Source organism: Hippoglossus hippoglossus, chromosome 17, assembly GCF_009819705.1.
Source record: "Hippoglossus hippoglossus isolate fHipHip1 chromosome 17, fHipHip1.pri, whole genome shotgun sequence".
Taxonomy (NCBI): Eukaryota; Metazoa; Chordata; class Actinopteri; order Pleuronectiformes; family Pleuronectidae; genus Hippoglossus; species Hippoglossus hippoglossus.
In genome coordinates this window covers 14008661-14034849 of record NC_047167.1, presented here as the reverse complement: position 1 = coordinate 14034849, position 26189 = coordinate 14008661, and the positions used below count along the sequence as shown (strand labels likewise).

Below are 26189 nucleotides of genomic sequence, written 5' to 3'. Positions count from 1 at the left end.
GGGGGGAGGAAGACGGACAGAGTCGGAGTATGTGCTACTTGTGTGATTTGTCTGCGAGCTCGAAGGGAATGTATAATGAAAGGTTCAGAGAGTCCTCTACGGTGGGGGCCCGAGGCCATCCGTAAAGGCCTGCAGTTGCCATAGGAATAGCATATCCATGGCAACAAGGGGAAAAAGTGGGTAAGCAGGATTACCACCGGTGAAAAGGATAACAAATGAACTTACTGCATGGAGGAGAAACACTGACATATGTTCTGCTCAACTAGTGAACTCCCTTCTTCTTTCTCTAGAGGCACATGTCTCAATCTATTATTTATAAGTGCTGGTCATGAGGGGCGTGTGTGTTTGTGTATGTGTCACATACAGTATGCAGCTGACTTCTATTGACTTATAGCCTTTGTGGCTTGCGAAGCAAAGTTAACACACATGCCACAGTTTTTTATATTTGTATGTGTGTCAACATGTTGAATTGCCAGGTTGTGGAAACTCTTCTGTAGATAGATAGATAGATAGATAGATAGATAGATAGATAGAGAGAGAGAGAGAGAGAGAGATATTTAGATAGTTAGATAGATAGATATTTAGATGGATAGATGGATAGATAGATAGATAGATAGATAGAAATAAAGTCAAATATAAAACACATTAAAGATAGATATTGTGTGTGTTAAAGTTGCGAGCCGTACGTTTCTAAAAGGTTTAATTGTGATTTAAGAGCAGTTGTCTATAGTAAATGTTGCACAAAGAGAAATTTTAACCACAAGAACAAAAAATCTGCGTTGGCCGGGAATCGAACCCGGGTCAACTGCTTGGAAGGCAGCTATGCTCACCACTATACCACCAACGCTAGATATCGCAAGAAAGGAAGCTAATGTGCTTTATTTGATGAGAGGGGGTATTAGGACATGAGTTTTACCAATTTAGAAAAACTGTAACATCTCTTGTTCCATGCTGTGGAGGATAGAAGAAAAATGACTTAAGTTTGATGTTTTCACTAGCGTGTTTCATCTAAACTGTAGGACTTGTTGTGTTCTTTACCATAGAATTTGCCCATAATATTTAAATACTTTCTATTTATATCAGGAGCACGTCCTCTCTACGGAGGCCGCCATGTTTTTTACAGGAGCCCAGACTGGACAAACTAAACCTTTTGAGTTCTTATGACAACTGAAGAACTAATGACTTCCACAGGTTCTCTTTCCTGTTTGGTGGGGGAGGGGGAGGGGGAGGTGACGGGTGTTTAGCTGCAACATGCAACTTCACCACTAGATGTCACTAGATTCTACACACTGAACCTTCAACACATTACAACAACCAAAAAAAGGAGGTGTGGCCAGTACGGGGATCGAACCCGCGACCTTGGCGTTATTAGCACCACGCTCTAACCAACTGAGCTAACCGGCCGGGTAGCCTTACTCGAAATTGGCTTATATATCGTGACGTCCATCCGTCTCGTGACACTGGTTGCGTCGCAGACTTTGGTTTGCCTGTTGCTTGTGCAGTCTGTTGGGTCAGGTTTTGCTGACTTGGGTTCCGCTTGTAGCTGAAGTGGGACACTCATCGAACTGATGACGGGTTGTGGACTGTGTGGACCCGTCATGACCAACCTGACACGTCACTGATTGTTGAGACATGTCCAGCAGGTTAAACTGGTATTAGTTTTTTTAAATGAAAATATTTTCAAATGTAGATGTAATGAGGGATTAATAGTAGAATGTATCCATAACAATTATCCCTTTCTATTGAATTTAATATGTATTATACCAAATCTATGATACTTGATGTCCACAGAGGAGGGTTTAATCATTCATGTGCAATAAAATGGATACAAATGTTTTTAATGATTGACACGTCGTCATTTGTGTTAGAGATAGCCAGGGCATGTTGAACTCGCTTCGTAGTACAGGCCCTGAGTCCATATAATCAAACATCAATCAAACTCAACAGTTCTCTGGAATCCACTTCTTCATTTTCTCGCTAAATATTATAAATACCTCGTTGTTGTTATGCTTCTTTATTAATTGTGTTATGTTCTCTTCATATTCAGGAGTCCACGCTTCTCCTCTGCCGGGCGACATGTTGTTGTGGGAGCTCGTCATTGGTCCGGTGACAGCGGTCCGACAGCGGATCATGTTGTTGCCAGTCTTATACCGTCAACTTTTACTGGTCACATTTTTACGAATAGTATATATTTTGCGAGGTTTCCATGGATTGGACAGACCTCGTGGCGCAACGGTAGCGCGTCTGACTCCAGATCAGAAGGTTGCGTGTTCAAATCACGTCGGGGTCAATCCTTTTTTTTAACGTCCCGCTGTTGACAAATGTATTGAACATACGATGCAATAGAGAGAACGACAATTAATTTATTTATTTCAGCAAATGATATGAATATTGATATGGAGGACGATACATGACTTAAGTATAAAGAAATATATAAATACATAAAGAAATGCATAAATAAATGCATAAATAAATAAGGAAATAAATACAGAAATACAGAAATAAATATAGAAATGTATAAATAAATGTCTTAAATATATTTCTACATTTATTTATTTCCACATGTATTTATTTCTATGGAGGACGATACATGACTTAAGTATAAATAAATACAGAAATGTATAAATAAATACAGAATAATAATACCCCTTGAGTTGTACTTGTACTTGCAGATGAGCTGAGAAGACAAAAAGTAAGTGCCTCATTTCATGGAGGAAAAAAAAAAGTCACCGAGGGCTCGTCCGGGATTTGAACCCGGGACCTCTCGCACCCTAAGCGAGAATCATACCCCTAGACCAACGAGCCATTGAGCGCAAAGGGAAATGTAGTGCTACAGATAGTTAGATAGTTACTGGGGCTAGAAAACTGCATGCAATTGTTTGTTTAGGAGAGTACAGGAGCACAATGCAAATCGAAATAGACTGTCATACAGGGCCCCAAACATTTGCTAACAATGCAGGGACCACTCTGATTGTTACTGTGAAGTCCCTAACAAAACTGATAATAAGAACACTAGTGAACAGGTTTTTTTTTTTTGGAAGCATTTAGGCCCTGTTGCAGTTTCCCTATTGGACCCTGTTCAAACCTGGCATAAACATCCATCCTGAGGGATCTGATCACAAGTGGACAGCTCATATTGCATTAAAAAGCATCCTGGATGCATCTTCTGTGATCTGTGATCAGATCTCACTTTACTGCCCTACTGTATATGGAAAAATAACACACCAACATTTCTGTTCACAAAGACCAAATGACAGTCGTAGTTTTGGTCAAGTGGACGACACAGAATATTATATGGATCTTAATAAAAAGAAGTCAGGCATGTTAAGGGGACTGATCTTTATGAGTTTGTACAATTTGATGCAGATCCAAATAAAAGTCCAGATCTAGTGAATTTCAATGTGGATTCATAGGAGACTGTTGGGCCTTGGCAGAGGTACATGCTCTACTATGTGTAATTTTGCTTTAACTGTGACACAGGGTGTTTTGTAGACATTTACACCTATTTTCTTCTCTGAATGGTAATGATCAAATCTGGCATATTTAGGAGACTGATATTTATGAGTTTGTGCAACTTCGTGCAGATACAAATCGTGTGAATGTAAATGTGTTGTTATAAAGGGGGCTGTTGGGCCTTGGCGGAGGTATGCTGCCTACTCAGTGCCTTTAGTTTACTTTAACATTTAGCAGCTAAACACCCCTCACCTCCCCCTCCCCCTCCAAACAGGAAAGAGAACCTGTGGTAGTCATAAGTTCTTCAGTTGTCATAAAAACTCAAAAGGTTTAGTTTGTCCAGTCTGGACTACTTTACTTTAGTTCATAGATGACAACACATTGCAATAAAGAAAACCCAAAAGAGTCTCAAAGTTCTACAGTTCAACAGGTATAAACACAAAAAATAGTGGGGAAATGTAGTTCTCGAAGGAAATGTGGTGTTTATATGGTTGTATTTTATTCTGTTATTATTCTGAGAGGCATATTCACGGTTTGCACATGTGTATTAGAAGCTTACTGTGTACTTTGAAAGATTGGACATTTTTCAAATTTTTTCTTCATTTCTCATAGAATATTTTCTGGATCTTGATTAAAAAATAAATCAGACATGTTTAGGGGACTGATATTCATGAGTGTGTACAATTCTGTGCAGATTCAAATAAAAATCCAGATCTAGTGAACTTATGTACATTTGTACATTGTGTTTTTTAGGGGGGGGCGGCTTCTACAGCCTCTTCTAAATACTTTGGATCATGTGTAAAAACAAAGTTCACACTCGCTTCATTTAGAAAACAGTTTGTGTGACGTGTCCGACATGTCTGGCTGCACTGTGCACGGCAGATTGACAGAACATGACAACGACACATGACGTTCTCACACTCACCTCGTTCTCTGCGAACACGCACCAGTCAGCAAATCCCACCACGACAAACGGGTTTTATCAGGAGTCATGTGACCCGCACTCAGCCATCTTGTGGAAAACGGTGAGAGAGAGGAAGAGCGAGTGAGTGAGAGAGCTAGAGAGAGAGAGAGCCCAGAGAGAGAGAGAGAGCCACACAACTCGAATACAAACCTTGTGCTGTCAGAACAAGCAGAGGTAAGACAGCCAAAGTTTAATACACTACAATAGGACGGATCGTACAGTTAATTAAAGTGTCATGTCAGAGAGCCATACTCCGATGAGCTCGGCCGCTTAGGACTGTTGTTGCACCACCATGTTTACGTGGCCTCGCAGCACCGGGCTCCAGTGCCCGTGTGTGCTCGTCCGGGTCGTGTGAAGTGTGGGACGGCCCGACGAGGAAATTTTGTTGTGGATTCAGGCTGCTCGGAAGGCCGCGTGTAGCTAGGTAGCTAACCCCCTAGCGTGCTAGCTGCAAGTGTTGGGGGGGAGAGATAGGATTAACTCGGGGGGCAGCGTTTGGTTTGTTTGGTAGAATACGTGACGAGACCATTTCTTCCGTGGGAAACTTGATTATTGTAAAGACGCGTGTGAACATTCGCGTTCCACAGCGATACGGTGGGAGGAAAGCGCTGCTAGCTAGCATGCTAGTTAGCCAGCGAGCTAACGCGCTGGCAGACCCACACAGTTGGCTGGTCGTTTTGCTGGTTGGCGAAAATACCCTGCTGTGGCACCCGCATGTAGCGAGTAGCTCTTTAACTACCCGTACGTCGCCACCTTTCAACACAACCGCACCTCTGCTGCCAACTTTTAACCGTTAGGGGACATGTTGGCCAGTGCCAGTGACACACGTCTTGTACATGATTCGTGTTTATTTGACGTGTTAGCTTGCTGCGCTAGCTTAAAGTAATGCTGCTAACCGTGGATCATTTCCATCGTAACCTTCCCGGGTGACCATCGCGGATCCCAGGCAGCGCTGTGAGCAGGGTTTTAGCTTGTTTCAGTGATGTCGCCGACGTTAGCTTCGGCTCGGGTCGGCCTGATCCCCGTGCGTTTGCTGAGTGCTCCTCAACTCCCCTGTCTACTTTTTACTGAAGCTAACAATCCGGACAACTTCACGAGAACTTAGCGGTCAGGCATTTTTTTCCTGCCGACCTTTGCTGTAAACCCCCTATCGCGGTTTCATGTTGACATAGGCAAACAGAAAGTTGACCTGAACACGTTGTACAGCGGACAACTCATAACGTTATGTAAACTCCACCAGGCGTTGGGCTTCCACTGTATTTTAAAACGTGCCCAGTGAGCAGCAGAGGTGTCAGTCATGTTGCTCTGTCTACCTACACGTGGCCTACTGACTTCCATATGGTCAGTGCTACTGTGAGTCGGCTGTGCCTGATATGTGATAAAGTCTCGCTGTTTGCCTAGATCTTTGCCTTTAGGCCTAAATTCCTAAAGTCTTGACAGTGGGGGGCATGTAAACAAACGACGGATTTTGTTGACATCCTATTATTATTTTTGATGACTTATTTGTTGCTTTAAATACCACCAGGTGTCTGACAAACCCACCCTGCAGGCAGGGGGACTTCCTAAAATAGCCATAGGACATTGAAACTGTACACTGGTCGTGTGTGCTAGTAGGATGGGTTATATATCCTGAGAGGTTCGGCCATATTGAAGCCAGTGACAAAACTTAGGAGTTTTACAAAACTGTGAAGTGGTAGGTGTTGTCTCTGTGAAATGGAAATAAAATCTATATGGTATGGTAAATAACTACCTGTCCTGATATGAGTTGATTTCAGATGTTGATTTCAGTCTTTTTGAAGGGTTACATTGAACGCAACTGTTTTGTCAACACTATGTGACCTGAAGTTGAAATAACGTGTCAAATAAAGAGGGAGACCACTGACAGAAAACTAATCTGCAACAGTTTTGATGTCTTTTTTAAATCCTTGCCGTCGTTGAAAAATAAAAATAATGTCTGTGTCCAGCTTCTTAAGTGCGATGATTTCCGGTTTCTCTTTGTATCATATTATTTTAAGTTTAACTGTCTTTATATCATGATGCTTTAATAATGTCTCAAAGGTGTCTAAGTTGTTCTAATCCCCTTCCTCCCTTTTCATATTTGCAGAACCTTAAAGGAAGAATGGCTGAAACCCAGACACTCAACTTTGGACCAGAATGGTAATTGAACAATAATGAATTCCTGATCAATCTAATGATTAATCTGGGGTAGGTTGTGAAACTGGTTTCCCTTTGATGACTTCTTCCAGCTTCTCCTTACCTGTTGAGACATGCCAGTTGTCACTTCAGCACCAGTGTTGTCTCCCCTTTGTCTGTCCCTTCTATATTAACAACCCTTCCTCTGTCTCCAGGCTCCGTGCCCTGTCTGGAGGTAGTGGCACCAGTGGTGGTGGTGGAAGCACCAACCCTGTTGCCTCTCCACCCCTCTCACCTGTGTTGCCAAAGTATAAACTTGCAGACTATCGCTACGGGAGAGAAGAAATGTTAGCACTTTATGTAAAGGATAACAAGGTGGGTACAACGTCTATGCTGTATTCTTGCAATCAACATGATATGCATACAAATTATGGAACTGCTGAGATTAGATTTAATCTCCCTTATTTGGTGTGTCATAACAAATTCTGTCAAAGCATTTCATTGCCTGTGATTGTTTGTTTCTCTCCTCCAGATCCCTATCGACCTACACGATAAGGAGTTCCTGCCCATATTGCAAGAGGAGCCCCTGCCGCCTCTGGCACTCGTGTCTTTTACAGAGGAGGAACAGGTAGGAGAACATGTCATATTGTCAGGCTAAAGAGAAATGCTAAAAACTGTTACTGACTTATGAGGCCAGTTGGCTTCCTTTTCTTTACATTTCTTGGAATATACATTACTGTTGGTAATTAGGGCTACCAAATAATGAATGGGTGCCAAGAAGAGAGCTGAGAGTTGGCTGTCCGCCCCCTTGCTCCCCTCCCCCTGTTTGTATTTGCAGAGAAATTTTTCCATGTCTGTAAACAGTGCAGCAGTACTTCGGCTGACAGGCCGAGGAAATGGTCCAATAGTGGGGGCACCAAGAGGCCGAAGTACCTCAAGGGGTAGAGGTAAGAAATAATACTTGGATTTGTCAAGTTTCTTTTCTCATTTCAAGTAGCTGCAGGCATAGTTTACACTCTAGAAGTGTTTTTTTCAAATTAGTTGCTTTTAGCTATTTATATATTCTTTCAGTGCTGTGTAAGACTCACAACAACTGTAGATAGTTAAGATGCCTTTGGAGAATCCCACCAATTTGGGCACAGCTTGAGACAAGGAATGTAATATTAGCTCTTTCTAGGTGTTGTGCTTACTCAGCATACTTTGACTGCAGCTGTTTGTATGAACACACTCGCACCTATGTACATCTTACACAATGTATTTGTGATTTTTAAAGTGCTTAGATTATTGATTAGTCAGCCCTAAATGTTAAGCAGGCAATCTATAAAAGCACACAGCTTAACAACACATAAAGAGAGAATCTAAAATGTACTTTAGCTCATCATTTATAGTCAAGTTTATTCTCCACTATAGGTCCTATACTCTCAACTGTTTGCCCTTTACTGTTTGATTCACACAGCCTAAGTGCACACACCCATCTTTAGGTCCAGGAAGTGGGTAGAGTTCAAATTTAATGCAGGCTTCTGTTTGCTATAAATGAACAGACTTATCGTCAGAGCATTTGGGACAGCCTGGGTCTTTCATTTAACTTTTTTCAAAATTACTTCCTTAAAATTTTGTTGAGACACCATGTTTAAGAGAAGGATGTTTTATAAAGTGTCGTAGGTACAAGAAATCAAAAGTTTCAAATAGAGCTCAATATTGTTCTGCGACATCATCGTAAAGGCTATTTTCTAGGAATCAAGGAGAGAACATGATAAGTTAAATAAACAACCACTTGTTTGTTGCACATCTACCAGATGGAAAGGTACACTACAGCATTATGATTCAGCATTATTTGCAGTGGGTGCTGGTAGTGTGTTCATTAAAAGTGCTAAGCATTTAAGCTGCTTAATGTTAATGAGTCATATTGGGTCCCTTCTACCTGTCATTGCTTTCAGGCCGAGGAAGAGGAGATGGAGGGTTTTACCAAAGAAGTTTTGATGATGTGGACGGTTTTGGTCGCGGAGCGCGGGAGATGCATCGCTCCCAGAGCTGGGAGGAGAGGTATGAAAGACAGTTTTCTTTGCAAAAATGTACGAGGTTTTGACCCTGTACAGATATTCAATATGAACTTTTGCTACACAGCAGTCAAACATTTGACTTTATGTATTGTTTTTTTTCCCCGTCCCTAGGGGAGATAGGAGGTTTGAAAAGCCAGTTCGAAAAGAGCCAGGTTGGTTTTAAATCTTGTTGTGTAAATAATCAATACATGAGGTACTCTTTGACAAATGCACCAGCTTACCTTCTGCTCCTCGTTCCTCCTGTGAACCTGACAGATGCTGCTCCGGGACATTTTCAATTGAACCACAGTAAGTTTGTTTAATTATTGATTGATAAGTGAGTTTGCTAATCTTGACTCAAACACCACTTTTACTAATGTAATGATGATGGATGCACTTTTAATAATACCCCTACCCACTTCTCCTTTTCAGTCCGAGCAAACTACGAGGACGTCGTGCCAGGCCTACCGAGGAAGCATGACTTGTTCCGTTCAGAGAGCGGGAACTGGCGTTGTTCTCGTGATGATCAGAATGGCGAGGTTGATGAGTGGGGCCGTCGACTGGCAGTTTCTCAACGGGACAGTGACCGGTGGTGCCCCCCCAACCCAGGTGGGCACTGCACTGACCATATCACAAATATATTTATCTTTGTGAACTGCCATGTTTGCTGTGTGGCCTGTTCTTGGGATAAGTAATATTTGTTTGTTACAGCCTGTAAATGGTTGTGGTGGTGATACATTGGGCAACAGAATTTTACCATACAATCAACTTGAATGAGGAGTTACATCTGTGAAGATTCCCAGTCATCCAGGTCATGGTATCTTACCATTAACATCGGCAACAAGATTTGCTTGTGTGAAATAATTTTAGAGGGACAATTTAGTGATACACTGGTGACTTCATTTCTTAACTTCACTGTGTTTTTGACTTGCACATGCCCAAATGTCATTGGCATCTATGGATGTACTTTGTGCAGTTGCGGCCAAAAGAGTTTAAGTTTAGTTATTAGTTAGTTCATCCTAACTATTTCCCCTTTTTGTTCAGATGCTCCTCGGTCAGCAGGGTGGCGGGAATACCCAGAGCAGCGTCGCCGTTTCCCGTTTGATGCGAGAGAAGAGGAGCGCGGCTACAGGAGGCCACGGTCAGGCAGCGGCAGCCTGGAAGACGAGAGAGACAGTCTGCCAGAGTGGTGTCTGGAGGACGCAGAAGAGGAGGCAGGCACCTTCGACTCATCAGGCGCCTTTCTCTCGCTCAAGGTAAGATGAGACCTGAGGAGAGTTTTGAATAAATCAATGTAATGAAGTATTGGTCTGCCGTTTATTTGTAAAAATGGCTTGATTTCTTTAAATAAGGAGCAGATACTTCCTTTGACTGGAAACCTTCATTGTCAACTTTTCTGTAAATCTGTTATCAGAAAGCCTCAAAGGAGCCCATCCTGGAAGAGGCAGAGCTCGACTTCAAGCCCCTGGAAGAGTGTGAAGAGGGCTTGGAGGAGGAGGACGGTCAGCACAAGGAGACCAAAGAAACAGAATCGGAGGCTGACCGAAAAGGTCAGTTAGTTCAAGTGACATTGGTAACAGTTTTTTTCCTCATCATGATCATCAACATTTTAAGTTCAGCCACAGAAAAGCTCCAGTGTTGCTTGTGACTTCTTCAGGGAAAGCTACGTTTACTGCCACTGGGATTTCAACCATAGTCCCTTAGCTAAATGCTGTTTTCACTCTGGAATGTGTCAAGAAAAAGGATTGTAAAAGACCCACAGATTTCTTTTTGAAAAAAAAGATGTAATCCTATGTCATTCCTTCAATATTGTGTTGTTTTCTGTTTTCCAGAGTTTTCCAGAGTGTCAGAAGAGCCTCCACCTGTTGCACCTCCTGTCTCGGATCCTCAAGTCTCTGGCCAGTCTTTGCCCCCAAGCCAGCCGAGCAGAACAGAAGAGGCTGAGAGGCTAGTTGAACGGCAGCCACCCCTGGAGCTCCCTCCAGAGCCCTGCAAAGTCCCCATGCACATCCCGATGTCCAACAGCATGCTGGAGTCCCTACCCATGACCCACATTTCTACCACCCTTACAGGTGGGCTTTGGTTCTTGACTGACCCTCACACTTAACTCTACCTACCAGAAAATCCTGCTAACATCTGCTTTTTCAATTTCCTGTTGAATGCAGATGTATCTGCTCCATCGCTCAGTGTCAAGCTACCGCAGCAAAAACCCATGGAGGTTCCTGTGTCCATGAACAACCCTTTGCCTTTCCCTTCGAGTATATTGGCACATTTAGGCCGGCCTTCTGCTGTGACACACGACACAGATGAAGATGAGGGACTAAAACACTTTGAACAGGTGAGTTATTTGACCAGTAACAGGAAGCTCTGTCAGCAGAATGTAAGGCTGCTGTCCTCGACCACAATTCCTCAAACACTTCTTAGATGTAAAATCTTTTACTCATTGAAGAGAAAAGCAGATTGTGAATAGTATGATTTTAGGGAAATGACTTCCCTCTTCCTTAAAGGTCATGATGTCAGAGGATGTCTTTCCACTATCATTCTCGGAGTCCATCAGCTATCACCTGATGAACTGCCAAAAGTTTGGGGTTCTGGTGTAGACAGCAGATATCCAGGCTAAGAGTTTTTCTGTTCACTCTACACTGTTTATAGTCCAACTAGTTTCTTTGATTACAAGAGGTGATGTTTCTCTGCACAAAACCCAAACAGTGTTTGTAGATGTTTTAGGTCCAGGCGACATTTTTGCCTAATCCTCTTTCAACAGCTATCTGCATATGAATTCGATGAAGCAGATTCATTTCAATCAATGTGTTCCTCCTCCTTTTCTCTCCACACGAACTGTTTACCTGCAGGTAACCAAAGCCTGCTCAAAATGTGATTTGGTCAAACTAGAAAGAGAAACCAGAAAACGTCAGATTCTGCATATTCACATGCAGAATCTGTTTATTGAAAATCATCCTTAAACCCCAACAATCGGTTGACTATTCAAACCTGTTATGTTAGGTCATATTGATTTTTAAATATGGCAGAAATGCATAACGTTACAAAATTCCTCTCCAGGAGGCAGAAAAGATGGTGGCGTACCTACAAGATGGCGTGGTGGATGATGACAGACTCGCAGCAAAGACTTCAGTGAAGCCCAAGTCTGCAGGCATGCCGCTCACCCATGAAGCTGCTCTCAAGTGGTTCTACAAAGATCCCCAGGGGGAGATACAGGGTGAGACTTGGGGAGCTTTTATGTGCTCAAAATGTGACTTAAATACATACAAAAATGTTAAACCGTTCCTGTTTCCAATGCTGGTTTTGTGCTTGCTCAGGTCCATTCAATAACCAGGAGATGACTGAGTGGTTTCAAGCTGGTTACTTCACAGTGTCTCTGTTGGTCAAAAGAGGGTGTGATGAAGTATTTCAGGCACTGGGAGAGATCATGAAGATTTGGGGGAGGGTACCGTTCACTCCAGGCCCTGCTCCTCCACCTTTACAGGCATGTGTTTGCAAAATGTGGCATTTTCTTTCTTTTCTTAAAGTCGAGACTTTTCTTTTTAACAATCTGACATCAGAGCAGAGGCCCAGAAGTCCCTGCTTTGCTTGATGTCACATGTTTGTACCATTTGTTTGTTTGAACGTTATTTATTGGGACTGTGTATCTCTGGATGTGATGCAGGGTGATGGTGACCAAGAGAGGTTGAAGAGGCAGCAGGAGCTCACTGCTCTCAATCTCTACCAGTTACAGCAGCTCCAATATCAATACCTCCTCAGGTATGGCATTATCCTCAGAGGCTGAGAAGTTGGTTATTCTGTCAGGCCTTCAGAAAACCCTCATTGGGTTTTGGTTTTCAAGCAATGGTTGGGTTTTAGAGAGCCTTTTTATTTGATGCCTTAGGTCATATTGGGTTAGATAGTAAAACATTCAATTCCATGTTTGTGTGATACATGATCTATTCATTCAACCCTAACTTTCCCTTTCCTCTTTCTCTTGTTTCTCTTACCCACGTGTCTTCCAACTTTCAGGCAGCAGTATGCTCAGGCCCTGGCCCAGCAGAAGGCCGCAGCTCTTAGCTCTGCTCCACTTCAACAACAGCAGCAACACCAACAGCAGATCAACCTGCTACTACAGCAATACCAGGCACTCAAGATAAGGTCGATAACACTCATCATTCTACAGACACGTCAGCTCTACCTCAAGATAATGCTGTATTTATGACTCGTTTATTTTCTTTTTGTCATTGTAGAGCATCTGAGAGCCTCCTACCTCCTGTGACCCGGTCCCTGTCTGTACCAGACTCTGGTTCTGTGTGGGAAATGCAGAAATCGTCCTCTCAGGCTTCCTGCACACCAAACCTAAAACAAGCTGCTCCGAGTAGTGAGTGTCAAATTTCAGTTTAAAAAAAAAATAACGTCATATTATAGCAAGTGTAATTCATTATATTCCATCATTCTCGACAGCATGGGATGGCAGCAGTGTTTGGGATTTACCCATAGACTCCATGGCACAGGCTCCAACCATTGAGCAGATGCAACAGTTAGAAAAGTCAAAGGCATCAAAGGTAAACATTATTTCTACCTATTTTTCAGTTTTCTTTATCTTAATGAGACTACTCCCAGCTTCTTATATTTTATTATAACAAAGAGATTTACCATGCATTGGTATTGATGTCAGAAAACATTGAAAAGTAAATTGCAAACTTGCAAAACCTGTTAAGATTTCAAATTTGACCGAACTGTCAAAAGATTGGCCACATGAAATTTTTGCTTTTTATTAAAACTCACAGGCACAATGAGGAAAGCAAGAGAGATAAAAAAACAAACAGAATATCTGTAAGATTTAGGTGAAGTTTCAGAAATGTGCTTAATTTAGTTTCCATTCCAACAGATATTAACATGAGTGTATTTTAATATGCGTATTACCCACCAGTTGGAGCTAGAGCGGCGTGAGGCAGAGATGAGAGCCAAAAGGGAGGAAGAGGAGAGGAAACGGCTGGAGGAGGCCCTGAGGGCTCGACAGGAGGAGGAACGCAAACGATTAGCAGAAGAGGAGCTGGCACGGCAAAAACAGGTCAAACAGGTCAAACATCCGAACTTTACAATCTGAAGCACTTACAGCCCTTTATGACACTGAAACTCACCCAGTGTCATAAATCTTTAGGAGGAGGCTTTGAGGCGGCAGCGAGAGCAAGAAGAGGCACAGCGGCGGCAAAAAGAAGACGAGGAGAGACTGGCACAGGAGGAAGCTCTCAGAAGACTAGAGGAGAGGCGGAGGGAAGAAGAGGAGAGAAAGAAACGAGAAGAGTTCCTTCGCAAACAGGCGAGTTTCCTTAGTAAACATGTTCTATACCTTAAAGCAACATTATGCAATAGTCTGAACTTAAAATATTAGCTTCAAAATCATTTTAATGGCACACTGGATTGTAATTGGTAGATTGGAGCTGCTTTCACCCACACTCACCCAAAACACCTGCTCTTGCACTGTGTAACATGGGTGAGTGGGTATCTCCTGTGAAAAGTAATTAGTCAACTGCTTCCAGATTCCAGAATCAGGCCCCAGTTAAAGAATAATGCTGAACTGTAGTAAAAACCATTGTCAATCTCTGATATTCAGGAAGGAAAAAAACATCAAGGGTTCCGAATGGAGTTTGGTGTCTTTGTTAAAACAACAGCACCTTGGAGAGCTGGGAAGCATGAAGACTGTGTGTTGTTAAGCATTGTGGGGAGAAGGGGGCTGCAGGGTGGAAGCTCTGGTCAAGTAATTTAGTTATTTTAGGGGGGGTTCTGTACATGAAAACCACTCCCGTGCAGAATTAATCTCCACTTGTGGCTGCAGAGGGCGCCATTGCTCAGCAAAAGTTTTTTTTAAAAAGTGTTTTAACATCACTTCTGAACTTGTCTCCTTAATTTGCAACGACCACCAGGAAGAGGAACGCAGAAAGCAGGAGGAACTTGAAGCATTGCGAAGGCGTGAGGACGAGAAGCGAGCGGAGGAGGAGGCGGCGGCTGCTGCGGTGGCAGCTGCTCTCGCCCAGCAGCAACAGGAGGAGCAGAAAAGACGAGAGCAGGAGGCGCAAAGACAGCAGGAGCTGCAGAGACAGAGGCAGCAGCAACAAGAGGCCCTCAGGAGACTTCAACAACAGCAGCAGCAGCAGCAGCTCGCACAAATGAAGGTCAGGAGAAGGACTATTGTGGCCATAAGAATCCATGATAATAATTTTATCACTATCCATAGAAAATTTCTCTATGAATATATAAATGGTGATAATAATGATGCTATTAGTCAATTTTATCTTTAGGTTCATTGTGTGTTCTGTTTTTTTTTTTGGCTAATGAATTTAATTCAAAAATAATAATGCCTACAAGGGTTGTGCAGATCACCGATGGTTCAGAGGGCATGAGTCTCTTTAAACCCTGAATCCAAGTTAATGAAAAATCAACGAAAAAGACGGAGAGCACTGCAAACAGCCGTTTCTAGGATGTACCCAAGTATTACTTATAACTAACAACTACTATGTTGGTGTGTGAACCACATTGTTACTTCATCACGATGGAAAAAACCAAGATGGTGTAAGAGGAACTGGTTCATTTACATGATATTATCACATCGATTCATCAATATTTTATCGTCCAGTCCTTTATTGCAACACCTCATAGGCAGGACACAGTATTAGTCAGCAAAAATCTACAATATATTTATACATCTGAAACTGACAATACGCTTCACCCTGGTTTGTAGCTTCCATCCTCCTCGAAGTGGGGCCACCAGTCAGCCAACGCCATAAACCAGACTCAGAACGCCCTGTCACTGGCCGAAATCCAGAAACTGGAAGAGGAGCGAGAACGACAGGACAGGGAGGAGGTAAGGACAAACTGCGGTACTCCAATGGCTCCACAACGATTAAATTCCTGTCATGCCCTCACTCTCCTTTACTCTCCTCGACCCGCAGCAGCGACGTCAGCAACAAGAGCTCCTGAAGCTACAGCAGCAACAAGCCCTGCAACAGGCGCAGCAGCCTCAGGCCAAGCTGTCCGGTTGGGGTACTGTGGCCAAACAGCCAGTTGCTACCAAGTCCTTGCTGGAGATTCAGAGGGAGGAAGCCCAGCAGATGAAACAGCGAAAGGAGCAGCAGCAGCAGCAACAGCAACAACAGCAACAGCAGCAACAGCAACAGCAGCAGCAGCCCCCACCGCAGCAACAGCCACCACCACAACCACACCCCATTGTCACCCAGCAGAGCCGCACACAAAACAGAACCGTAAGTGACATATACAATGCCAAGTTTCTTACTGGCTGAAAGCTGCTGCACAGTTGGACATGGATCAAAGCGTTTCAGTTCTCAATCATTGTGAGCAGTTTAAGAAAGGTTGCTTGAAGATTTCAGGGAACAGGTTCTGTTTTCCTCACAAATCTCTGGAATTCAAACCGTAAAATGTCAAATTGGCCTGATTGTTTTTCATGTTACCTTGTTTTTATCACATTTACCACAAAGATGAACTGAAACAATAAATACATAATTGAAGCAGTCATTCAAAAGGAAATTAATCAGGAACTGTGTAGACAATCAATTTTAAGTGCAAAAGCAAATTTTCTCTGTATAAAGTGATAATTAACTGATCATCTTTAGGTTTTGAGCTGTTCCCTTGGGTTAGAGTTGGGTTGTAGGAAATAGTATCAAGCATTTCTCTCTATTTCCTGATGTTTAATTGACCAAACATCTTGCTATGTCAACAAAATTATAGGCAGTTTAATAAATCCTGATGAATCGCATGTCGCTCTCTTCACAGACATCTCTGAGTAACTCAGTGTGGGGGTCTGTCAACACCAGCCCCTGCACTAACTGGGGCTCTGACTCCAGCAGCATCTGGGGAGACACCCACAACTCTAACATGGGCTTCTGGGACGAGGCCGTGAAGGAGGCTGTTCAGCAACCTCCTCCAACCAAGAAAGCAAGCACGCAGAAGAATAACAAAGGGAACGCCAACCTCAGGTATTTATTAAAAACATCTTTATCCTCTCATGACGGATGTGAGTAATTCACAGCTTTTAATGACTTTTGTCTTCCTCCTGCGTTTGTTTGTGCTTATACAGTAACTCTTCGAGTGGGCGAGTCAACAAGAAGGTAGAAGAGGAGGAGAAGCTGGTAAAGTTGTTCCAAGGGGTCAACAAGAGCCACCAGGACACCTTCATGCAATGGTGTGAGCAAACCCTGCACACCCTCAACACTGCCAACAATCTGGATGGTACGTCTTTTAAAAATAATGTTGTGCTAAGGCGCTGCACCCACAACTATTGATGGAGCATATCTGGATGCCAAAACTCAAAAATACTCTCCCTCTGTTTCCCTGCCAGTTCCTACGTTTGCTTCCTTCCTGAAAGAAGTGGATTCTCCTTATGAGGTGCACGACTACGTCAGGGCCTATCTGGGGGACACTCCTGAGGCCAAGGACTTTGCCAAGCAGTTCCTGGAACGTCGTGCCAAACAGAACGCGAATCAACAGAAGCAGGCGCCGCAAAACCAACAGCAGGCCCACAAACAGCAGCAGGTGAGCGAGACCGGACCACTGGTTATTTAAAGGATCAGCATATGGATGCTTAATGCTTTGCTCCCACGTTGCCTTGTGATACGATCAAGAAGAGAGACAGCTGTCCCTTTTTGTTGAAAATAGTTTTCACTGAGGTATTTCTGCCTGGCATGAGTGAACATGGCCATTAACCTAATTCCCACATCAGTTGGGAATCTATCCTGCATCACTCATTTGTATCATAGCAATGCAAGAGGATGAAGACCAAATCTGTCCAATCTGCCTGTGAAAGCTTCATATCACATACGTTTAAATCACTAAAGGTTTCCTTGTTTGAAACGTGAAATCAAGAGTCTGCTGGGAGGATAGTATTTAGATTTTCCACACTTAACTTTTGAAAGCAGCATTGTCTACATCCATACTAAAAAGGAAGCAGATTATCTCCTCTGCAGTTGGTTGCTTAGTTACAGAAAATGCTACGAACAAAAAGCAGCGATGGTGAAAAGAAAGAGCAGAGATGAGCAAGTGTTAGAAACACTTTGCATTGAACACTGGAAGTCGAGTCGTGACTGATAAAGACCAGGAACAAATGCAAGCGACTCCCCCAGAGTTTTTTTGATCTAAAACGGGGGCAGCAGTTTTCAAACAGCACTTGAAAACCTCCAAGTAGTGTGGACGGCAGGTGTAACCATAGCAACGGTGATGCTAAAACCCAGACCTGTGTATATCTTAAGTGGTCGTCATGAGCTGCTACTTTACTTCTCTTCAACCATCAACACTTTCCTTATTAATGTTTCCTTGAAATTTTCACAAAGACACATGCTCCTGCTTCTACTTATACACAGGGTGAAGAACTTAAAACCCACAAAAATACATGTTTTGAGAAACTGATTGTAGAGCTCGAGTAATAAAGACAGTCAAAAAAAATATTATGTCCGGTAATAATCGATAATGAAAATGATCATGATTTCGACCCCTATTGTGTAAATATGTTTTTTCATCCGCTAACATGTTGTTCACATTTCATCAAACCAGAAAATCCCTGTTGGTAATCGTGAACTGAGCTGCAGATGTGTGTTTGGAAAATATGTGTCATCCACATTTCTCTCTCGCCCAGGATTCTGTATGGGGCGGAACAGGATCGCCGTCGCTCTACCAGTCGTCCAACCATTCGAGTGGCCAGCAGCAGCGCTTTGAGACCGTCACCTCAGGGAAGAAGAAAAAGAAACAGAAGATGGTCCGTGCGGACCCCAGCCTTCTAGGTAAGAGCAAACACCCGTCAGCCACAACGCGCCCCTGCTTCTTTATACCTCATCCACTAATTTCGGATCTTTGTGCCTTTTTCAATTTTCAGGTTTTTCTGTGAACGCGGCCTCTGAGAGATTGAATATGGGAGAGATAGAGACTTTGGAGGAGTTTTAAGGGACTGCCGCCAACCAACGCCACTGACTGTATCCGATTTAGAACAGCAGCTGTTTTACCCCAAACTCCTTCCCCGGCCTCCGACTGCTACCACGACTTTCACCTTTTTTATTTACAGTTTCCCACTTATCAGACATTCTCTGGTGTTTTTCCCCCCATAGATTCTAAATTGTGAACAAACGGGGATCTCTGAGGCACAGTGTGTTTTCCCGTTAGTAACGGACGTGTAATCTGACGAAAAAGAGAGAACTGGACTGGAGCAGACTGGCCAGTGGAACATCCCCGTCACCTGACGAACTCGAGTTTGTGGAGAGAGTCTGTTTGGCGGCTCCACCTCAAAGCATGTACCCGTTTTAGAAATCCACTGCGATAACCATTTCAAATTTGGCCTCAAACGTACGGGATCGTTTCTTTTAAAAGTGGGGACATATGGATGGGGTTGTGGGGATATTCTGCAAAGGTTAGAGAGATTATATCCATAGTTTTGTTTTATTTATTGAAATTTTTTCCCCTTACAATTTAAACCCTCCTTCCTCCTCCTCTTTCCCCTCCCCGTTTTCTGCTGGGTGTTCGTGGATAATTACGGCAAAGTAGAGCCCAAGGATTCGTACCCACTTATGTCCTGTTTTAAGGGCATGTTCAAAAGTTCCAAGTAGTTATCTATTTCTTGTAAAATACTAGGCTGTTTAAAGAATAAACTTTCAACTCTGCATCTGTATTATAATATATGAAAATGATCTGCTGGACTCAAACTTTTTTTATTGCGGTATGGAATAATAAAACAGTCTGATGTGTGGGGCTGTTCACACCTGTGTCTGAACCATTCACGAAAACAAATGAATTGGATCCACATTCAGTCAAGCAGCAATACGGCAGTAATTCACTATGGAGAGTTTAACAAAATGTAAATGAAAAAGTATTGTTTCCTGGTGTTAAAGAGAACATGAGATAGAAACCAGGAATCAGGATTTTTAATCTAAATAAACTAGATGAATATTTGTTATTATTATGCATTATCCAGATAAACAAAAAAGTCACCTCTTTATTTATTTATTTATATATATATATATATATATATATATATGCATATGCACAACCCACTGATTTTACAACTTCTTTCTTGTAAGGTTGCCAGTTTCTTCTCTAAATTCCAGTAATTCTGGAAATCTCAGATTTTCTTTCCTTTTTTTCCAACATGGTCAGAAGATGCCATCTTACCTCGGAAGTCAGTGAAAATGTCCAAAACACTTTCGGGAATCTGCCCCCTGACCTGGATCCACTTTATTATCACAACATTTTCATTGTTTTCTCAGAATCATGGATCTCAATGTTTAGGTGACTGATATTAATATAACATTTCTTTGTACGTGGCATGTATATCTGATGCTATACGTTTATCTGCAGTATGGTGATGAAGTGGCCAATCGACCCTGGGTGAGATTGTGCTTTATGTGCCCTTCTAGTTAGTTTTTTTGTTCGCAGGATTACGCAAAAACTACTTGATTGAGCGATTCAAGGGATTTGTTTTTTTCTCTAACAGAGTTTTCCAGATTTTCTGTCATTTCAAGATAATTCATGGATCTTGATAAAAGAAATCAGGCACATTTATAGGACTGATATTTAAGAGTGTGTTCAATTTGGTGCAGATCCAAATAATCATAATCTAGTGAATTTAAATGTGGTTTCATAAGCGGGACTGTTGCTCCTTGGTGGTTTGTGCTCTAGTTGTGCTTTTCCCTCACTGAAAAATGACAGTACTCCTCCACCAGTGTCATCGTTTCATTGTGAAAGTCAATCTTTCTACCGTTAGATCTTTCCTTCAGGAGTAAAATATCCTGCAGGGCCTTTGTGATGCAACCTGCTCAGTAAGGTCGGTGGCTCCTGATTGTTTACCCCTCACACCCAACTCTGTTGCTGGAGGAATCTGGAGAGGGGTGGTCCCTGCGATGATGTTCTCACAAAGTCCACAGTGTCCAGACCATCCTGTGCACACACCTACAGTCCCACCCCTTCCCTCCCCCCCTGCGCTCCCCTATACTCCTCTCCTGCTCCTCTGCCGGGCGATTCACTCGTTTGAAGTCACTGCTCGAGGAGTTTTCGGAGACGCTTTTCATTTTTCCTGTCGGACAGTCATCCCCACAGCCACCATGGTTCACAGCATCAGCATGTGCAGGGTGTTCCTGCTGATGCTCCTCGGCCTCCTGGTCGCCTTCGTTCACACAGGTAAACCTCTGGAGTCTCACTGATGTGGTTTGTTTTAATATTTCATTTGTGTGTGTCTGGGTGACAGTTGTGCATCTTTGCCTGCTTGTGCTACAGGGGACATGTAACAGATGATTCCAAACCACAGTCTGGTTTTTATAAAAAATCTCGCTGTCACTCTTAAAATCAATAATGTAATAGAGTTTTCTTTATTACAAACTGTGGAGAGCTTCTGAATCAAGTTTCTAACCTCTTAGGAAAAATAATGGATTTTAATTATTGCGTTAGTTTTCAATTTAGTTTACTTCAATTTGTGGATCGTTTAGGTTTAGCTTTTTATTTTCCAAGAGCTTATAGTTCTAACTGCAGATAATCAGGCAGCTGTTGAGTAAAGGTATCAAATCAAAGGTGTGTGTGTATACGTGTCACTTTCTCACACACACACACAGGCTTGGATGTGTGCAGCCTGATGTAAATGATGCAGTTGTTGCAGCTCAGAGGGCCGTGAAAGCTGCTCTTTGACAAACAGGATGACTCAGTTGCTTTCATGACGTCCTTCTGAAAACCCGCAGCCCTGCAGCTGGGTTTATTTTGTGCATGTGAAGAGAGAGTTTTTGTGCTGGTGGTGGTGTAGTGAGGCGGAAGATGAGATGATAACCCAAGATTGGCATCAAACTCACTGGTCCTTCTTTTACTTTCATTTACTTCTATCTGCGTTTCTCTGTTCCTCTTCTTCACCCTCTTAAGTCATCTCAGGTCACAGCAACGCAGCTCCCGAGCTGAGGTCCAGATGAGCTGTTGAGCTGGATTAAAGCTGTGTCATAGTTACAAACACATTGTTGCTCTGGTTTCCCGAAAAATGTCCCTTTCTTCCTCTTCTTGCTGTGGACGGTACAATTCTAAAGAGGAAATGTTTTTCTGTACTTTATTTTTAGATGTATGGCTTCCAGAAGAGAAACCGAAACACTGAAGTTGTACAGAACCTCCAACCTGGAAAATAGAAAATACATTTAGAGAGAAGAAGAAGAAAAACACATATAAATAAGTTACTGATTTATACATTGAGTAGTGGTGTTGACGATATATTAACATTGTGCATTGTCAGATCCGAGTATTCACTAAAGGCCATGGTTTTAATATAGAATAGAATAGGCCTTTATTGTAATTGTACGTTGTACTGTGAAATGTGCTGTGCATCTCCGAAACGTTCACAGGATAAGTGATAGCAGCAAAGAAACATTTAAATAAAAGCTATAGATTATATTTATACATTAAAAGTAAAAGCTGATAAAATAGTGCATGGTCCTAAAGTATTGCATAGTAAATGAGGTAGAAACAGTATTGTACCTTAAAATTGTCAGTATCAAGTCGATCCAGAAGTGTAAACAAGACAGTCAGTGATGGCTCTGTGATAAAAGCTGTTTTTGAGCCTGGATCTGGTGCGATTGTATCTCAGCTTCTCATCAAGAGCTCGTTCTCAACTCAGAGCTTCAATGAGGGAGAGTTCGCTGACGTCCACTGCAGAAGAATTTACCTCCGGAGCCGAGGACACATATTTTTAAGGCCTCACAACACTCAGGGATAAACTTTATTTTTGATTTGTCGTGTGTAACTATCTTGATGGATCCCAGAGGAGTTTTTTATGATTTGAGTACATTTTTAATTTTTCCAAAGACAAGACAAATATGCCATGTACAGTACATGATGTTTAATCAGACTCCCACCAACCCAGTGACCAACGCAGCGTGACATGCAGCACCGATGTGTCATTCATCGTGGGGAAACAAACTGAGATTTGTCAAATAAGAAGTTTTAAGCAACAGCAGTGTGACATTTACTCACATTGGATCTTCTTCAAAATGACCGATCCGACTGTGTGAGAGACTCAGTCTTATTCTGCAAAACCCAAAAGGGATTCATCACTGTTATTTTGTCACAAGACCAATTTTCCAACTCTAAAAATCTTTCTAAAAAAGTTTCCTCCTCTGGCAAATGTAGTCACGACCTGTGGACGGAGGGTGAAGCGAGGGAAGGCGACACCAGCGATGTCGTGTTAGGCCTGCATCAACTCGTGCTTTTTCTGTGCCTGGCCTGGTTGTTTTTCACACGCACCCGTCTACGCGCTTTGTCATCTCTCTGGCTGGTGTGAAATCCTGACCGAAGAGGTCAGAGGAACAAATAAATGGCCGTCTGTGTTTTTCAGCGTCTGCCAGGCTTCTATGAATCTGGACTTGTGTGGTGTCAAAGAAGGAGAGGCCTTGATTGACATCTGGTGCAAAGATTCCCAACCACGGGCACAAGCATAGAATAAAGATATAAATGAAACATATGTGTTTAGGATAAACATTCCAGCAGGAAATCAGTGTAATGCTTTTTAGTGTTGAGTAGTCAAACACATTAATACAAATAAGTGAACATTTTGAACTGAAAACAAGGTAGGAATAGTTTGAAATACAGGGGTGGATGTAGGATTTTTCTGCATCGGGGGCCACAGTTTACACAGAGGGGCCAATTATTTGTCTAACATCCATGAACAATTCCTGATTCAGTGCACGTTGAAGTCATTCCTTGTTTACTGTAAAATCTATAGCTTTGAGCAAAGCTACACATCATTAAGAACATTTTGAAAATTGTATTTTTAACAAATTGGCATAGTTATTATTAGTATTGTTAATAAGTTTTTTTTTTTTAAAGACTACTCGCAGTACAGGGAAACTTGGGGGGCCAATCAGAATTCAGCTGGGGCCAGTGCCCCCCAAGGCCCTGTCCCTGGATCTGCCCCTGTCAATGAAATAGTAAAGCAAAAGCCGTTGAAATATTTGACTTTTCATCTAAATTAAGGAACTAAATTAAAAGTAGTGGATAAAAGTGGTCACTTGGGAATAAACAATGAAAAAATGGTCAGAAAAACCAAAGGTTTTTAGGCATTTTACTCCAAACTTAACTTAAACTACCTAAAACAAGTCAGCTCTCTGAAAAACTACACGTTTGTATAATTATCATTGTTAAAACAGAATCCAGACTAGAACCCATTCCCATAAGAACGTCTGTGTGTCGTGGTAATGACGGAGGAGGACACCTGAGCTCCCATCAAAGGCCTGTGGAGCTGCATCACTCACAAGAGGCTTCAGTCACATTAATTCCATTTAACACGAATTACAAGCTTGAGTAAACCCCTCTAGTGGAAACAAACACCATCGGAAAACATGGTGTTATTATTTTTTGCCCTCTTATTAAATCAAGCTGTCCGTGGAGGCACAGCCCTTTACACACAGCGACGATTAAATAAACATGTTTGTTTGACATCCAGTGCCCGGGCCGGTGCCTGGTTTGGGCCTGGCCGGTTGCTACTGGTTGCAGCCCGCCGCCCAACGTGACCGCACAAGCTGCCTTTTGTGCCCTGGGCTGAAGGCCTCATTGATGGCTGAGCTGGCCGCAGGCCCGGGCCTCCAGACCTTCAGCGAACTGCGGGACAGGAAGCGGAGAGTCAACGCAGCAGCATCAGAATACATCAGCAGCACAAAGACTTGAGATTATATCACACACACTTGTTTATTAGTGATCTTGTTTTCTACTTGATTTGAGACGGTTAATTGAGGCTTATTTGGTCACAGACCGGGTGAAGGAGTTCACTGAGGGCGTCAGAGGCTACAAAGTAAATATGTTGCATTAAATATGCAGAGTGTAAATATGTTTGGATTACGGTTTTGTTGGTATGAGCAGAGTCGAGGGCAGGAGAAGTGAATCACTGAGCGTGTGAATGGGTGGGCTTGTTTTATTTCAGGGGGAAGATGAAGTTCACATTTTCCCCCCGTTCCTCTGGATTTCAAACGAAAAGTTTAGTTACCAGAGAAACGACAGCCACCGCAGTGGCAGAGGTATTTCTATGGTTTCACCCGAGAATTTTCCAAAGGTTCGTGTCAGGAGACAGAATTGTGGCTTTGAGGAGAGACTCTTGTTCTTCTGGCTCCTGCACAGGTGTGAAAAGTCACAGGGTAACTTCGTGCTCAGATGGGAGAAATGTCGGAGGACAATTTGGTCTGTCGTCTGTTCTCCTTCCATCCCAGAGTGCAAAGAGTTGTACAGAAACTGTACAACACTCAACAAATCACTGCCTCCCCTAAAGCTGTTTGTACTGCACTGGATTTGTCAACCAAACCTGGGTTGAAGGAGGTATTTTCTTGGTTGAACCCATGTGGAAAAGAGACGCACGTAGAGAGGCTACCTGTAGCTCAAACGGACAAAATGTCCATCCTCCACAAAGACATCCTTATGCCTCGCTCTGAGCCGTTAGCCTGAGACAAGAGCGAGGCTGTTGGAGTCACTACAGACAGAACCATGTGTACAGCCATGCACTGCAGCGCCATTAGCAAAGTCATGCACCTCCATCAGTGAAATTATCGCCTTAGGAAAACATACAGGGAAGTCCACACTGCCCAACAGCCAATCATCATCAGTGCAGGGATAAAGTGTTTTGTCCAGGTTAATCAAAAGTACAAGTGGTGAGGTTTTTTCTTCTTCTTGTTCTGCAGAGACAGTCGCAGACCCGGCCTCAACGACCAGGGACAACCAGGACACCATGTCAGGGGAGCCACCCAGTGACGTCACCACCAGAGACCCCTTCCAGGACATGACAGAGCAGTCCTTCACCAACGACTACGAGGACGCCACACACTCCCAGGCCATGGACGAGGAGGAAGGTAAAACTGACGCAAACCATACAACAAGCACAACCACTAAATGTTTTCATGTGTTTATATGTGTGTATTCATGTGTGTGTGTGTGTGTGCAGGGGTGCTGGGGCCGGGCGCCATCACAGCCATCGTCATAGCAGTCTTCCTGGGAGCATCTGTCCTCCTCGCCCTCATCGTCATCACACTGAGGAAGTTCACCGCATCCTAGAGTGAACGTGTCCCATCTTGTGTGTGTGTTTGTGTATGCGTGTGTGTGTGTGTGTGTGTGTGTGTATGGACGTTTGGGTGTTGTGTGTATTCTGCCTCTCATCTCAATCTTTAACCTCCTATCTCTCCTCTGAGCTGCGTCTTTCCCTTCCCTGTAGATGCTGAACATTGTGGCAGGTCCCTCGACTGACTATTTTACAGATTTACTTCTGTAAACACACACTCACACATACACTCTCAATAACTGTTCCTGAAGGTATGATGTTGGAAACTGGCTGGCTCTTCCAGTGGAAACTGTAGCTCGTCCATGTCATTTTTATTTTTTGCGTGCATGCTCTAGAGGCCTTTTAATGTTTGTGAGCATTTAGTTTGTCTTGAGAGTTTGTGTGTGTGTGTGTGTGTGTGTGTGTGTGTGTGTGTGTGTGTGTGTGTGTGTGTGTGTGTGTGTGTGTGTGTGTGTGTGTGTGTGTGTGTGTGTGTTGCTGGGGTCATTAGTCTTTCAAAGAGTTTACCTTTCGCTGAATATCATTTCTGAAATATTCCCCTTGGTGTCAGCCATGTACA

General features: G+C 42.9%; 2 protein-coding genes and 4 non-coding genes across 8 annotated transcripts; 3 read left to right on the top strand and 3 right to left on the bottom strand.

Moving 5' to 3' along the window:
* Nucleotides 1–775: 775 nt before the first annotated feature.
* trnag-ucc lies at nucleotides 776–847 on the bottom strand. Its single transcript has one exon. It is a non-coding gene; the product is annotated as a tRNA-Gly (tRNA).
* A 483-nt stretch (nucleotides 848–1330) lies between these two features.
* On the bottom strand, nucleotides 1331–1404 carry trnai-aau. Its single transcript has one exon. It is a non-coding gene; the product is annotated as a tRNA-Ile (tRNA).
* An 814-nt stretch (nucleotides 1405–2218) lies between these two features.
* Nucleotides 2219–2290, top strand: trnaw-cca. Its single transcript has one exon. It is a non-coding gene; the product is annotated as a tRNA-Trp (tRNA).
* Nucleotides 2291–2733: 443 nt separating this feature from the next.
* trnap-agg lies at nucleotides 2734–2805 on the bottom strand. Its single transcript has one exon. It is a non-coding gene; the product is annotated as a tRNA-Pro (tRNA).
* Nucleotides 2806–4449: 1644 nt separating this feature from the next.
* gigyf2 (GRB10 interacting GYF protein 2) lies at nucleotides 4450–19318 on the top strand. 3 transcript variants are annotated; one of them, XM_034612441.1, is made up of 29 exons: nucleotides 4450–4591; nucleotides 6522–6574; nucleotides 6766–6925; nucleotides 7083–7178; nucleotides 7389–7497; nucleotides 8488–8593; nucleotides 8722–8762; nucleotides 8866–8898; nucleotides 9022–9198; nucleotides 9634–9845; nucleotides 10004–10139; nucleotides 10422–10661; nucleotides 10755–10927; nucleotides 11650–11806; nucleotides 11907–12073; nucleotides 12254–12348; nucleotides 12601–12729; nucleotides 12822–12952; nucleotides 13036–13136; nucleotides 13505–13645; nucleotides 13736–13894; nucleotides 14499–14747; nucleotides 15314–15436; nucleotides 15525–15833; nucleotides 16363–16565; nucleotides 16667–16818; nucleotides 16928–17121; nucleotides 18218–18362; nucleotides 18455–19318. In XM_034612441.1, the coding sequence occupies exons 2-29, from the start codon at nucleotides 6537–6539 to the stop codon at nucleotides 18520–18522; spliced, it is 4044 nt and encodes a 1347-aa protein (XP_034468332.1). In that variant the 5' UTR covers nucleotides 4450–4591; nucleotides 6522–6536; the 3' UTR covers nucleotides 18523–19318. The 3 variants fall into 3 exon arrangements, with proteins under 3 accessions (XP_034468332.1, XP_034468330.1, XP_034468331.1); XM_034612439.1 differs by having other exon boundaries at nucleotides 4451–4591; nucleotides 9022–9225; XM_034612440.1 differs by lacking the exon at nucleotides 4450–4591 and adding an exon at nucleotides 4819–4841 and having other exon boundaries at nucleotides 9022–9225.
* An 893-nt stretch (nucleotides 19319–20211) lies between these two features.
* On the top strand, nucleotides 20212–26069 carry snorc (secondary ossification center associated regulator of chondrocyte maturation). The gene is made up of 3 exons (XM_034612449.1): nucleotides 20212–20745; nucleotides 25257–25424; nucleotides 25517–26069. Exons 1-3 carry the CDS (start codon nucleotides 20469–20471, stop codon nucleotides 25624–25626), a joined length of 555 nt encoding a protein of 184 aa, XP_034468340.1. The 5' UTR covers nucleotides 20212–20468; the 3' UTR covers nucleotides 25627–26069.
* The last annotated feature ends 120 nt before the right edge of the window (nucleotides 26070–26189 follow it).